The following is a 15,747-nucleotide window of genomic DNA, read 5'->3' as shown; positions in this document are numbered from 1 at the left end:
CGACTTTACATAGCGTCTAGCTCCTTTACAACTTTACGACGACTTTACGTAGCGTCTAGCTCCTTTACAACGACTTTACATAGCGTCTAGCTCCTTTACAACTTTACGACGACTTTACGTAGCGTCTAGCTCCTTTACAACGACTTTACGTTGCGTCTAGCTCCTTTACAACTTTACGACGACTTTACGTAGCGTCTAGCTCCTTTACAACTTTACGACGACTTTACATAGCGTCTAGCTCCTTTACGACGACTTTACGTAGCGTCTAGCTCCTTTCCGACGACTTTACGTCGCGTCTAGCTCCTTTACGACGACTTTACGTCGCGTCTAGCTCCTTTACAACTTTACGACGACTTTACATAGCGTCTAGCTCCTTTACAACTTTACGACGACTTTACGTAGCGTCTAGCTCCTTTACGACGACTTTACGTCGCGTCTAGCTCCTTTACAACTTTACGACGACTTTACGTAGCGTCTAGCTCCTTTACAACTTTACGACGACTTTACGTAGCGTTTAGCTCCTTTACAACGACTTTACGTTGCGTCTAGCTCCTTTACAACTTTACGACGACTTTACGTAGCGTCTAGCTCCTTTACAACTTTACGACGACTTTACGTCGTGTCTAGCTCCTTTACGACGACTTTACGTAGCGTCTAGCTCCTTTACGACGACTTTACGTCGCGTCTAGCTCCTTTACAACTTTACGACGACTTTACGTAGCGTCTAGCTCCTTTACAACTTTACGACGACTTTACGTAGCGTCTAGCTCCTTTACGACGACTTTACGTAGCGTCTAGCTCCTTTACGACGACTTTACGTCGCGTCTAGCTCCTTTGCAACTTTACGACGACTTTACGTAGCGTCTAGCTCCTTTACAACTTTACGACGACTTTACGTAGCGTCTAGCTCCTTTACGACGACTTTACGTCGCGTCTAGCTCCTTTGCAACTTTACGACGACTTTACGTAGCGTCTAGCTCCTTTACAACTTTACGACGACTTTACGTAGCGTCTAGCTCCTTTACAACTTTACGACGACTTTACGTAGCGTCTAGCTGCTTTACAACTTTACGACGACTTTACGTCGCGTCTAGCTCTTTTACAACTTTACGACGACTTTACGTAGCGTCTAGCTCCTTTACAACTTTACGACGACTTTACGTAGCGTCTAGCTCCTTTACAACTTTACGACGACTTTACGTCGCGTCTAGCTCTTTTACAACTTTACGACGACTTTACGTAGCGTCTAGCTCCTTTACAACTTTACGACGACTTTACGTAGCGTCTAGCTCCTTTACAACTTTACGACGACTTTACGTCGCGTCTAGCTCCTTTACAACTTTATGACGACTTTACGTAGCGTCTAGCTCCTTCACAACTTTACGACGACTTTACGTCGCGTCTAGCTCCTTTACAACTTTATGACGACTTTACGTAGCGTCTAGCTCCTTTACAACTTTACGACGACTTTACGTCGCGTCTAGCTCTTTTACAACTTTACGACGACTTTACGAAGAACTCACAGACTAAAGTTCACCGGAGTAAACCCGCGTTCGCCGCCCCTATCTTCAGCAGCAGTGAGCACATCAACCTTTAGCAGTGAGTAGAGGTCGATAAGTCCATTACCTGTAGCACCGACGTGGTGGACGCATGATTTACCTGATTATTTTGTGACTCGAGTCAGGCCAGCTTTCCAGCCAATGGGGTTGAAGGCTTCGTCCGCACTCAGCTTCAAATACGATTTTAATATATACGACGCACATGGATGGTGTTAGGTGTGGAGATCACAGCATTTACAGGTCAAAGGGAAAGAGGAGGATGAAAATGAAAAGTCAGGAGACATTCTCTCGATGCTCAGTTCTCTCTCTTACTTTGAAGAAGGTCTCACCTGAAATGTCACTTCACCTTTCCCAGGGAGGCTGGCATACCTTTCTCACCGTTCTGTTGAGGTAAGCCCTCATATAAGGCGGAATGGAAATGAGTGTTTTGATCCTTGTTGCATTCACTTTTTGTTCCAAATACAGATGTGAATGAATGTGATGACAATGTGCACAACTGCTCAGTCGGGGACACCTGCTTTAACATCAACGGTGGTTACCGCTGCACACCACAACTGACCTGCCAAGCCCCCTACACTCTCATTAGTGAAAAGTAAGATACATTTCCCACGTTGCATCTCAAGGATGTTTTTCAATCTCTTTTCAATCAGGAAGCATATTGGGTTTTGTTCATCAATGAGAATTAGTGTCGGGTTTAGTGCTCGTGCAGTTGTTATGATGTTAACCAGACTCAGTGGAGTAAAGGTAGAGTGTCTGCTGGGAGTTTGAGGTTTGTGCTTCGAACTGCGGCCTTGTCATAGCAGAGACTTTAAAATGGTACATCCTGCTTCTTTGCTTGATTTTTATTTTTTTTAAATTTTTTTGTTGTATACTGAATCGAGGCTCGTGAAAGAGCTGACATTTACTTCACAAACAAATCAACCAGACAAACAAAATATATAAAAAGAGGGAGCGGAAAACAAGAGAAGGGGAAGCACGCAAACACTTGAGGGCACACAACATTTAAGAGCAGGGAGATGTGTGGGAGGGAGAGGGCTTGGGGGGAGGGGGGTGGCAGAAGTATCAAACACAAGGACACCATGGACTTCCAGGACAGAAGTTGGTATTTCAAAAAAGTGGAATTGGGGTGAAATTAGCGGGGGTAGAAAAGATCAATGTTTTGGATGGGGGAAGATAAGAGATGGTGGTGAACAGCTGTTTTAAAGACCTGGAGGGTGGAGTGGGATTGAAGAAAGTGAGGGAGTTTGTTCCAGAGGTGGGAGAAAAGAGGAATGAAGGAGTGAAGGTGAGCAGAGAGTCTTGATTTTGGCAGTTTAACCATAAGAGGGTTGCAGGCAGATCTTGTGCGACCTGAAGGAATATTTGCTGGACAGAGCCCAGAGAGAGCTGGGGGGGGGGGGGGGGGGGAGGGGGCAAGGCCAGAGAGGAGTCTGTAGAAGACGGAAAGACCACCAACCTGCCTGCGGTGAGTGAGTGAGAGGCCCTTGGAGTTAGCTTCATCGCGGGAGATTCCAATGATTCTGAACGCTTTGGTTTCAACAGCGTGAAGACGAGCTAGGTGTGAGGCAGGTGCACCAGCCCAGAGGGGAGAGCAGTATTCCATTGAGCTGCGGATGAAAGCCTTGTATGTGGTGAGGAGCTCAGGTGTGCCAAGGAAGGACTTCGCACGACGGAGGATGCCCAGTCGGCGACTGGCTTTGGAGGCCAGATTTGAAATGTGGTTTTCCCAGGAAAGATCATGGCAAATAGTGAGACCCAAAAGCTTGAGTGACAGAACTTCTTGGAGAGGATTATTCAGAAAGTGGATGGGAGGGTTGTCCAGTCGGTCTTTTCGGAGAGACATCGTAAGAGTGTGAGATTTGTCAGGATTGAAAGACATGTTCCACTTGTATGCCCAGTCTGTGATTTTGTCCAGGTCTGCAGAGAGTGAGGAGGCTGCAGACTGCCGATCTGAGGGATGAAGAATGGAGCGGCAGAGAGGAGTCATCAGCAAAGAGATAGAGAGGATTTTCAAGAGAGTCAGAGAGATCATTGATGAAGACCAGAAAAAGCACAGGGCCCAGAACACTGCCTTGGGGAACTCCAGCCTGAACAGGAAGAGGAGATGAGAGAAACCCATTCAGGGCCACACGTTGACTACGACTAGAGAGGAAGTCCGCCAGCCATGCGTGGAGATTTCCTTGGATACCAAAAGAGGAGAGTTTGGTGAGCAGAGCGGGGTGCCAGACCGTATCGAAGGCACGTGATATGTCAAGGGAGAGAGCTCTAATTTCCTGTTTGGCATTGAGGACCTCCATCCATTGTTGAGAAAGCAGAAGCAGCATGTCCAGAGTAGAGTGACCAGGTCTGAAACCAAATTGATGATCAGAGATCAAGCCATTGGAGAATGTTGATGCTCAACATTTAAAAAGGATAGAGCATGGAAAAACAACTACAGGTTGGCATCCATTTCACAGGTTTGATGGGCCTAATTGCCTCTCCACTGCCCCTGATGGGCCTAATTGCCTCTCCCCTGCCCCTGATGGGCCTAATTGCCTCTCCCCTGCCCGTGATGGGCCTAATTGCCTCTCCCCTGCCCCTGATGGGCCTAATTGCCTCTCCCCTGCCTCTGATGGGCCTAATTGCCTCTCCCCTGCCCCTGATGGGCCTAATTGCCTCTCCCACTGCCCCTGATGGGCCTAATTGCCTCTCCCCTGCCTCTGATGGACCTAATTGCCTCTCCCCCTGCCCCTGATGGGCCTAATTGCCTCTCCCCCTGCCCCTGATGGGCCTAATTGCCTCTCCCCTGCCTCTGGTGGGCCTAATTGCCTCTCCCCTGCCCCTGATGGGCCTAATTGCCTCTCCCCCTGCCCCTGATGGGCCTAATTGCCTCTCCCCTGCCCGTGATGGGCCTAACTGCCTCTACCCTGCCCCTGATGGACCTAATTGCCTCTCCCCCGCCCCGACTGCTTTGAAGACCCCTGTGAGTGACCTTTTCTTTTTTTCAGCCGCTGTGTGTGTCCCAGCGAGATACCGGTGTGCCAGGACCGGGCATACATTGTGCTGCACAAGTACATGCAGATACTCTCAGAGCGCACTGCTCCCACTGATGTTTTCCAAATGCAGGCAACGTCACAGTACTTGGGGGCATATTACACCTTTCGCATTTCTTCTAGCAATGAAGGAGGGGAGTTCATGCTGAGGGTGAGTAAACTCATTCTCAATCTCATTTGATTCATTACATCGTTCACTCATCCTACATTCCCCAGAATTCAACTCTTACTTTTGAATTCCTTCCGTTTCATGTCCAAGTTTGTGTCTCGGTGTTTTAGTCATTTCTGAACAAGCACAATCAAAACTCGTTCACAATTCAATTTCATGTCATTCATTGTTTTTACTTATTCAGTAGTTTTACCAGCCCGTCCCCTGCGCAGAGGTAGACGGGACTTTTCAATCACTTCAGTGTGTCTGTGTGTGTGTGTGTATGTATGTGTATATGTGTGTCTGTGTGTGTGTGTGTGTGTGTGTGTGTGTGTGTGTGTGTGTGTGTGTGTGTGTGTGTGTGTGTGTGTGTGTGTGTGCGCGTGTGTGTCTGTGTGTGTGTGTGTATATGTGTGTGTATATATGTGTGTCTGTGTGTGTGTGTGTCTGTGTGTGTATGTGTGTGTCTGTGTGCGTGTGTGTCTGTGTGTGTCTGTGTGTGTGTGTGCGTGTGTGTCTGTGTGTGTGTGTCTGTGTGTGTGTGTGTGTGTGTGTGTGTATGTGTGTGTCTGTGTGTGTGTGCGTGTGTGTGTCTGTGTGTGTGTGTATATGTGTCTCTGTGTGTGTGTGTGTGTGTGTGTGTGTGTGTGCGTGCGTGTGTGTCTGTGTATGTGTATGTGTGTGTATATATATGTGTGTTTGTGTGTGTTTGTGTGTATATTTGTGTGTGTGTGTGTGCGTGTATATTTGTGTGTGTGTGTGTGTGTGTGTGTGTGTGTGTGTGTGTGCGTGTGTGTGTGTGTGTGTGTGTGTGTGAATAAAAGAGAGAGATAGAATTGTGAGGAATAGAAATGGCAAAACGAGATGTGTGTGTGTGTGTGTGCGCGTGTATATTTGTGTGTGTATGTGTGTGTGTATATGCATGTCTGTCTGTGTGTGTGTGTGTGTGTGTGTGTGTGTGTGTGTGTGTGAGTGTGTGAGTGTGTGTGTCGAGGTCGTAATTTTTAAAACCATTTGACCCTTTGTCATCCAACTTTCAAGAAAGCTTTATTATGACAATGTAGAGAAGACAAATTAATAATTTTGGCGAAAGGTCAAAGGTCAGCAACACATAAAAGTGTTAATTTTCATGCAATTGACCTTAAATTTTAACAGGGTTTGCATATTGGGTCAGTGAAGCCGATTGGATTTGAGGTCAAAAGGTCAAGGTTGCCTAAAATCGTCTATGGCTTCCTTTTTTTAAAGCTGCTTTTGTCATGTTTAGCATATGGAAGAGGAAGAAGTCTGAATACAAAGCGGACGTGCCGGGCTTTGCATTTTCAGATGCTTTCTCGTTTAAATATATGTTTCGTTCTACATCATGGATAAATGTGCCCATGAAAGTCCATGGTGGCACCAATTTTGGCATCACTGCGCAGCATCTGCAGACAGCTGTGTCCACTTTGGACATCAAGGGCAGCCGTCATCATACCGACGACCTGGCCAGTCTGCTGCACCTGTGTGCATCAGAGTTCACGTTGCATTTACTGCACCTGCAGCCAACGACGCTCATATGAACAGACCGTGGGAGAGGGATCGCACACACCTCTACCACTTTAATGGCTTTTCAGTGCAGGTTTTCTCTTAATCGCTCCTCTCCTGACGAAGGGAAGAGATTCGTCGAAAGTGTCGACTCACGCATCATCATGCTTAGTTCAAGCCCTTTCCTGAAAATAGATACAGTATTTTATTAAATCCCGAACAAGTTGAGAGAGAGGAAGACAAATGATGAATTGCGAAAGATGATGGGAATAGAGCCTGTGATGGATGCTGTTAAGAGGAACAGGTTGAGATGGTTTGGTCATGTGTTGAGGAAGGATGAAAGTGACTGGTTGAGAAGAGTGATGGAAATGAATGTAGAAGGAAGTAGAGGACGGGGAAGACCGAGAAAGACTTGGCCAAAGATGGTGGAAGAAGAAATGCGGGCAAGGGGGTTAACATGGGGAGATGCAGAAAATAGGGCAAAATGGAGAAGATTGTCATGGGGACCGCAAGGCTAACCCCCGCTCTAGCAGGGAAAATGGCCTTAAAATGCCTGTTGTTGTTGTTGTATGTTACTCTCAATAATTCTAAATGTAATTTCTGCTCTAACTCTAACCCCTCCCCTCCCCCACAACCTCCCCCAGCAAACTGGACCAGTAACTGCCATGCTGATGCTTACACGGCCCATAAAAGGCCCTCGAGACATTGTCCTGGACCTTGAGATGCTGACTAGGAATACGGTGATGAACATCCATGGCAGCTCTATCATCCGATTGACCATATTTGTCACAGGCAACTCCTTCTGAGCATTCATTCTAATTTCCTCTCCACCCAAAAGGTGTCTGAGCATCATTGCATCCCCACTCGTGCTTTTCTTTATCGCTCTATGGACCTGGTAACTGGTGAACACAACACGACTCTAACTGGCACACGTGCAACTGGAGTCCATAGTCGGGTTCCCTCATGATTACATTGAATATATAAATACTCATGAGTAAAAATTATACCAAATAGCAGGACAATATAGACAATATAAATAGACAATACAAATCCCAACATAGACATTTTCATCATTTTGTGTGCATTTAATTTGTTGCAAAACAAGCCATAAGACATGTCGGTTAAATTGAGGCATTTAAACAATTTTTTTTTTTAAATATCGGATTTTGGGGTTCCTTTTGTCGCCAGCTTCCCTTGCTGCTGCACGTATATTTGGCAAAAGGAATTTTTCTGCCGAGATTAATTGGGAATCAGGCTTCGCTGTTTAATTTTTCAGTTGACGCTTCACTTGGAGCTGAGGTCACAATTCCAAGGGATTGTTTGTTCCTGCAACTGCTGGTAACATCAAATCAAATTACAGGTGTGTATTACCTTGGTGTTTTGTTGGAGACCACCAGCGATGGTAGTTTTTATGTCATCGCCATAACCTTTTTTTAAATCCTATAAATCACAACCAATTCTAATTAGAATGTCTGTGATGTCAGTTATGAGGTCATTCTCTGTACAAAGCAGTTTCTGCGGAAGCACAAGGATCCGAGTGACTTGGCAATGGTTTTGAGGTGGTTGACTAGTGATTGGCTCAGGTGATTATGTCTATGAAGACACCGTCCTGTTTACCTGCAATGGCAATTTTTTCAGTACCATGCAGACACCAAAACTATAATGTACTCTAGGATGTACGTGGTCTTCAGTACCTGTCCTACCTACTCCACTCCAGTGTTCATTACCTATCAACTCAAGGATGCATGTGTTCTTCAGTACCTGTCCTATCTACCTACTCCACTTATTACTCCAGTATTCAGTACCTACGTACTCCAGGATGCACATGCTCTTCCAGTAACCCACTCTTGGTTAAACTTCAAAAATCCAGGATGACTGCACTCCTCAACTCTTTTATTCCTCGCTTCTCCCGTCCATGGAACCGAATTCCAGAGGCCATTTTGTCTCACTCTTCCCTCCAGGACTTCGAGCCAGCGGTGCACCGCCACCTCTTGTCATCCCCAAAATTGTCCTATGATCCTTATTACCTCCATCAACCTTTCCTAACGCAACCATCTTACTTGCTAGTTTCAGTACTTCCTCCCCTCCGACCTCTCTTTTTCTGGTTGTTCGTTCCCTTGACATCTGTTCCACTATCAGATCCAACTTGCTCTTCCATGAGACTCACTGCTGCAAAGAAAAAGAAGAAGAAGAGCATGGAAGGATCACATAAAACGTGGAATGTTCAACTGATGAGCCGGGTCAGTTGAGCGGTGGGCTAAGCCACCATCAGGTGTATTCAGTAATTATTTGGTGACTTCGAAGGAAAAACAAAACAAAATTGTAAATAAGTACAACGTCACACAACCACAGTGACCTGTAATTACAGATGGCCTGGTGATGAAACTTCTGCAAAACTGTGATACACAGAATTAAACCGTTTTCAACCTTACACCGCCAATGTAACCCATCCTCGTTAATTATGCGGTTATATCATTCATAATAGCTTTTATTTTTCTTAATAGTTGGAAAAAGTTCGATTTTGGCCTGGGAAGGAGGGACGCCGGTAGGATAATTCAGGACATCGTGGAAATACGTATTGAATAATCTAAGTGCGTGACACAAAAGAGCGTGGTTAAAAGTGTCTTTTGGTTTGTGTCATACAGACTGGGGGAATGGAGGAAGCAGCAAACTCCATAACTGAGGATCGATTGTAAAACTAAACCATTAAGAAAAACGTTTTCTAAAGAGTAAGAATTATTTTTGTTTTAAGTGGATTGCCTTTTAGACAAATCCAACTTTTAAACGTCTTCTTCAAGTTTGATTGTGTATTTTTTTTGTATTTGGTGGTTTTGCAATAAACAATATTTTGCCAATGGAGTTCTGTGGTGAATTCCAATTCTCATAAATTGTGAATTATTTCATTTTCTACAGGTTCATCACGTGTGCAAGTGATAAAAGGGGGTTGAGGGATCAGGTGAAGGATGGGAGCCTTTGCTCAAATCATGATTACCAATGTCATATTCTTTATTAATTTGTACTTCTGCTTTTGCAAACCTATCTTAGAACTACTACTACTTTAACAGGTTCAATTATTCTCACAAACTTGTGGGGTCATCTGGGAACATTTTCACCCAAGTCTTTCACGAACCGGCTGGGTAGGCTTGACATTCGACTGAAGGTGATTTAGGCAGGAATTTTGTAATTTGTTCAGGGTGCAGGCGATAATTCACCAACACGACATGAAAGAGGCCACGTGCGATCTTTAACGTCAACTGACGACCAACAGGACGAAAGGAACAGAAGAGAGAGGGGGTGAAACACCAACAGCGGGGTTAAAGGACAATATAGAGGGAGACTTGGACAAATAATGGGTGTGGGGAGGCAGGAAAGGACGCATGGCATGGACAAGATGGATACGGAAGGAAACTCTCAAGAAGGAATAACTAGAAAAAATCTCTACGCATCAGTTTACAGCTGGGTCACTATTCAATCCCAAGCACGACAGCTTGAAGGAAAGTGTGGTACCTCTACACCATGCTGTCTTCACCATGACAATCTCTTACCGAACTCGAAGCTATCCTGCGAGCACTTAAAAGATATCCTGTAAGAATGTCGTTGAAACGAGTCTTTCAGAAATATGTTTTCAAATCTTTTAGGTTTGGAAAAATTAGATTGCATTATTTTATCATTATATACATTTATTATATTTCCATTATTTTATCATTATATACATTTATTATATTGCCATTATTTTATCATTATATACATTTATTATATTGCCATTATTTTATCATTATATACATTTATTATATTGCCATTACTTTATCATTATATAGATATATATTTATTATATTGCCATTATATTATCATTATATATATTTATATATTATTATATATATATATATATATTATCATTATATATATATATATTATCATTATATATATTTTTTATATATATATATATATATTATCATCATTATATATACTAGGGCATGCCCGTACTATATATATATCTAAAATTATATCCCCCCCCCTCTATTTACATGAAATGGTTTGGTCCATTCGCAAAGCCAAAGCGGACGGCTTGCGAGTACGGTGACAATCCCCCCCCTCTATTTACATGAAATGGTTTGGTCCAAAGCGAACGGCTTGCGAGTACGGTGACAATCCCCCCCCCCCCTCTATTTACATGGAATGGTTTGGTCCAAAGCGAACGGCTTGCGAGTACGGTGACAATCCCCCCCCTCTATTTACATGAAATGGTTTGGTCCAAAGCGAACGGCTTGCGGAGTTTGGTAAAGAAATCGCCATAGCTCGGTAACTACTTGTCCGATTAATTTAAAACCTTGAAAAGGCACATCCTCGGGTCCCCAGCAATATACCTGGCAAGTTTCAAGTATATCGGACCGGTAGTTGTCGAGAAACAGCGGTCGCATACACACACACAGACACACACACAGAGATTACTGGAATTATAGATAGATATATATATATTCATTATATATATATATTATTATTCATTATATATGTATTCATTATCATTATAATGATTCATCATCATCATCATCATCATTATATATATATATATATTATCATATAATATCATTATATATATCTATTATCATCATTATTTATTATATTGCCATTATTTTATCATTATATATATTTATTATATTGCCATTATTTTATCATTATATACATTTATTATTGCCATTATTTTATCATTATATAGATATATATTTATTATATTGCCATTATTTTATCATTATATATATTTATTATATTGCCATTATTTTATCATTATATATATTTATTATATTGCCATTATTTTATCATTATATATATTTATTATATTGCCATTATTTTATCATTATATATATTTATTATATTGCCATTATTTTATCATTATATGTATTTATGATATTGCCATTATTTTATCATTATATATATTTATTATATTGCCATTATTTTACCATAATATATATTTATTATATTGCCATTATTTTATCATTATATATTGTCGCGTGGACCCTTCCGGTTAATACCAGGGACCGCGGATGGACCAAACGGATTTAATTGAGGCGACGACCAACTCTGATTCGGCTATAAAACGCGGGAGGAAGAAGGGAAGTGGAAGCTGCGGCAAAAGCGCTTACCTTCAGCGAACCGACGGCAGCTTCGGTCCTGTCGGGAATTAATGAAAAACGGGAATGCAGGGTAAAATGTACAAAAATAATGATTTATTTGACGGAACCCGTGACAATGAAACGCGACGATGAAACTAAATCCTACGTTGGGATCCCACACACCTCACTTCAGAAACGAGACAGGGGCAAATTAATTAATGAAAGAACACGTTGCGTCTTAACTGTCCATCGTCTTGTCCCCACGCGGCTCCAAACTCCGGCGTGGAGGAACCCTCCGTCCGCCTCGCATGCTTCGCTAGGCCCGAGCCAACGCCCTCTCCATTTGCACATGAGGTCCTGCGCGTTCACAGCACCGAGCCTCACTCCTGCACCACGCAGATGGTGAACCAACGACCACCAGGACCTCTCAAGACCAAGAAGAAGTGCAAGAGCTTCAAGCACAGAGAGATATCGTGCAGCGTCAAAACATCCAGAGAGCGCAAGGGCTAGATAGAGCTAGAGCTGCTCAAATGTCGTGCAGCGCAAGACTGCCAGAGATAACCAAGAGCTCCAGAGACATGCAGCGCAAGAGGGAAAATGTCGTCCGGCACGCCCTTTTATAACCTGGGCGGTGACATCAGCCTTGGCGCACCACCAACCAGTGCCTTCCACCGAACCTTCCAGCGCCTTTCCTCCAATCACACGTTCCCTGTGGCATGGTCACGCGATGTTGCTAGGCCTAGCTGGTGGTGTAGCTGATGGCGGCCACCCGGCGGTGCCCCGATCTGGCTTCTTCCAAAGTCGTTGTAAGGGAAGGGAATTTAATTACTGTGTGTGCTAAAGGGCCTATCTAAGTGTTTATGTTGTGCATTTCCATAAGGGACAAAGGTTTGATTACCAGGTGTGACACACAAGGGCTGTTATCTTTAATCCCTACAACTACCAAGCACACGAACATCCTGGTATGTTCACAGGTATACTCCTTAACCGACAAACCGGACTAAACACACAGAACTTATTACAGGGCAGATTCCTTATCGCGACAGACGAAGCATGTTATCTATTCAGATATACCTGACTCTAGATATTCCTCTACCCCACCGACAGAACAATATATTTATTATATTGCCATTATTTTATCATTATATATATTTATTATGTTGCCATTATTTTATCATTATATATATAAATTATATTGGCATTATTTTATCATTATATATATAAATTATATTGCCGTTGTACGGAATGGACAACTAACACCTCTGAAGACCTTCAGGCAACATCAAGACTTCCTTGACATTTTCCTAGCACTTCGAAGATCAGCATATTGAGAATTACATATTTGAGAGACTGTAACATTGCACATGCCTCCTCTGCAGAGGCTCATACACGAGTGAAATCAACACTTTGCAGCATCATCAAAAATGTATGGGATGGTTGATTGCCAAACCAGGAATTCTGCTGTCAAGCTACATCTGAATCGACGTGGGCTTTCTTCCACCCTGCAGAGATTCCCTGAGGATGAATGTGAAGAGAGCAAATTACCAAGCTCTTATCTGGAATCAGACAGATCAGGCAGTCCCAAACATTCCTCAACGGGATCGACATGCCTGGGACATAGCAGATGGAAAATTGGAGTTCAGGTGGACGGCGGGTTCTCCTGTGCGAAAAGAGCTGGGGAAATACTGATGGAGGAAACGTGCGAGGATGAGGAATTTCCCAAACTCGTGAATTTGACAGACATCATATTTGAGGTAAATCATTAGACTGATGTTTTTAATTGAAAGTCCAGCCGTAGAAGCCTTATAAGCCAGGGTAAAGTCCAGCCTTATAACCTGTATAAACCAGGGTAAAGTCCACCCTTATAAGCTGTATAAACCAGGGTAAAGTCCAGCCTTATACGCCTTATAAACCAGGGTAAAGCCCAGCCTTATAAGCCTTATAAACCAGGGTAAACTCAAGCCTTATAAACCAGGGTAAAGTCCAGCCTTATACGCCTTATAAACCAGGGTAAAGTCCAGCCTTATAAACCAGGGTAAAGTCAAGCCTTATAAGCCATATAAACCAGGGTAAAGTCCAGCCTTATAAGCATTATAAACCAGGGTAAAGTCCAGCCTTATAAACCAGGGTAAAGTCAAGCCTTATAAGCCATATAAACCAGGGTAAAGTCCAGCCTTATAAGCCTTATAAACCAGGGTAAAGTTCAACCTCATAAACTAGGGTAAAGTCCAGTCTTATAAGCCTTATAAGCCAGGGTAAAGTCCAGCCTTATAAACCAGGGCAAAGTCCAGCCTTATAAGCCTGATAAACTAGGGTAAAGTCCAGCCTTATAAGCCTTATAAACCAGGGTATAGACAAGCCTTATAAGCCATATAAACCAGGGTAAAGTCCAGCCTTATAAACCAGGGTATAGTCAAGCCTTATAAGCCTTATAAACCAGGGTAAATTCCAGCCTTATAAACCAGGGTATAGTCAAGCCTTATAAGCCTTATAAACCAGGGTAAAGTCAAGCCTTATAAGCCATGTAAACCAGGGTAAAGTCCAGCCTTATAAACCAGGGTAAAGTCCAGCCTTATAAGCCTTATAAACTAGGGTAAAGTCCAGCCTTATAAGCCTTATAAACTAGGGTAAAGTCCAGCCTTATAAGCCATATAAACCAGGGTAAAGTCAAGCCTTATAAGCCATATAAACCAGGGTAAAGTTCAGCCTCATAAACCAGGGTAAAGTCCAGCCTTATAAGCCAGGGTAAAGTCCAGCCTTATAAACCTGAAAACCAGGGTAAAGTCCAGCCTTATAAGCCTTATAAACAAGGGTAAAGTCCAGCCTTAGAAGCCTTATAAACTAGGGTAAAGTCCAGCCTTATAAGCCATATAAACCAGGGTAAAGTCAAGCCTTATAAGCCTCATAAACCAGGGTAAAGTCCAGCCTTATAAGCCAGGGTAAAGTCCAGCCTTATAAACCTGAAAACCAGGGTAAAGTCCAGCCTTATAAGCCTTATAAACAAGGGTAAAGTCCAGCCTTATAAGCCTTATAAATCAGGGTAAAGTCAAGCCTTATAAGCCATATAAACCAGGGTAAGGTCCAGCATTATAAGCCTTATAAACCAGGGTAAAGTTCAGCCTCATAAACCAGGGTAAAGTCCAGCCTTATAAGCGTTATAAGCCAGGGTAAAGTCCAGTCTTATAAAACTTATAAACCAGGGTAAGTCCAGCCTTATAAACCAGGGTAAACTCCAGCCTTATAAACCTTATAAACCAGGGTAAAGTCTAGCCTTATATGCCTTATACACGAGGGTAAAGTCCAGCCTTATAAACCTTATAAACTAGGGTAAAGTCCAGCCTTATAAGCCTTATAAACCAGGGTAAATTCCAGCCTTATAAGCCTTATAAACCAGGGTAAAGTCCAGCCCTATAAAGGTTATAAACCAGGGTAAAGTCCAGCCTTATAAACCAGGGTAAAGTCCAGCCTTATAAACCTTATAAACCAGGGTAAAGTCAGGCCTTATAAACCTTATAAACCAGGGTAAAGTCCAGCCTTATAAACCTTATAAACCAGGGTAAAGTCCAGCCTCATAAACCAGGGTAAAGTCCAGCCTTATAAACCTTATAAACCAGGGTAAAGTCCAGCCTTATAAACCAGGGTAAAGTCCAGCCTTATAAGCCTTATAAACCAGGGTAAAGTCCAGCGTTATAAGCCTTATAAACCAGGGTAAAGTCCAGCTGTACAAACCTTATAAACCAGGGTAAAGTCCAGCCTTATAAACCAGGGTAAAGTCCAGCCTTATAAACCAGGGCAAGGTGCAGCATTATAAACCTTATAAACCAGGGCAAGGTGCAGCATTATAAACCTTATAAACAAGGGTAAAGTCCAGCGTTATAAGCCTTATAAACCAGGGTAAAGTCCAGCCTTATAAACCTTATAAAAAAGGGTAAAGTCCAGCCTTATAAGCCTTATAAACCAGGGTAAAGTCCAGCCTTATAAACCTTATAAACCAGGGTAAAGTCCAGCCTTATAAACCAGGGTAAAGTCCAGCCTTATAAACCTTATAAACCAGGGTAAAGTCCAGCCTTATAAACCAGGGTAAAGTCCAGCCTTATAAACCTTATAAACAAGGGTAAAGTCCAGCCTTATAAACCTTATAAACCAGGGTAAAGTCCAGCCTTATAAACCTTATAAACAAGGGTAAAGTCCAGCCTTATAAGCCTTATAAACCAGGGTAAAGTCCAGCCTTATAAGCCTTATAAACCAGGGTAAAGTCCAGCCTTATAAACCTTATAAACCAGGGTAAAGTCCAGCCTTATAAACCTTATAAACAAGGGTAAAGTCCAGCCTTATAAGCCTAATAAACCAGGGTAAAGTCCAGCCTTATAAACCTTATA

General features: G+C 42.9%; 1 protein-coding gene across 2 annotated transcripts in view; it reads left to right on the top strand.

Moving 5' to 3' along the window:
* Positions 1-9,119, top strand: part of LOC137437467 (fibulin-5) — a 57,744-nt gene extending 48,625 nt beyond the window's left edge. For both annotated transcript variants that reach the window (XM_068131811.2, XM_068131813.2), the window contains exons 8-10: positions 2,025-2,151; positions 4,547-4,742; positions 6,905-9,119. In XM_068131811.2, coding sequence (XP_067987912.2) covers positions 2,025-2,151; positions 4,547-4,742; positions 6,905-7,066 — 485 coding nt within the window. In that variant the 3' untranslated portion in view covers positions 7,067-9,119. The remainder of the gene's footprint in view (positions 1-2,024; positions 2,152-4,546; positions 4,743-6,904) is intronic.
* Positions 9,120-15,747: the final 6,628 nt, after the last annotated feature.

Source organism: Myxine glutinosa, chromosome 12, assembly GCF_964187855.1.
Source record: "Myxine glutinosa chromosome 12, kmMyxGlut1.1, whole genome shotgun sequence".
NCBI lineage: Eukaryota > Metazoa > Chordata > Myxini > Myxiniformes > Myxinidae > Myxine > Myxine glutinosa.
The sequence above is the reverse complement of the archived record's forward strand: the minus strand, read 5'-3'. Positions and strand labels throughout refer to the sequence as shown.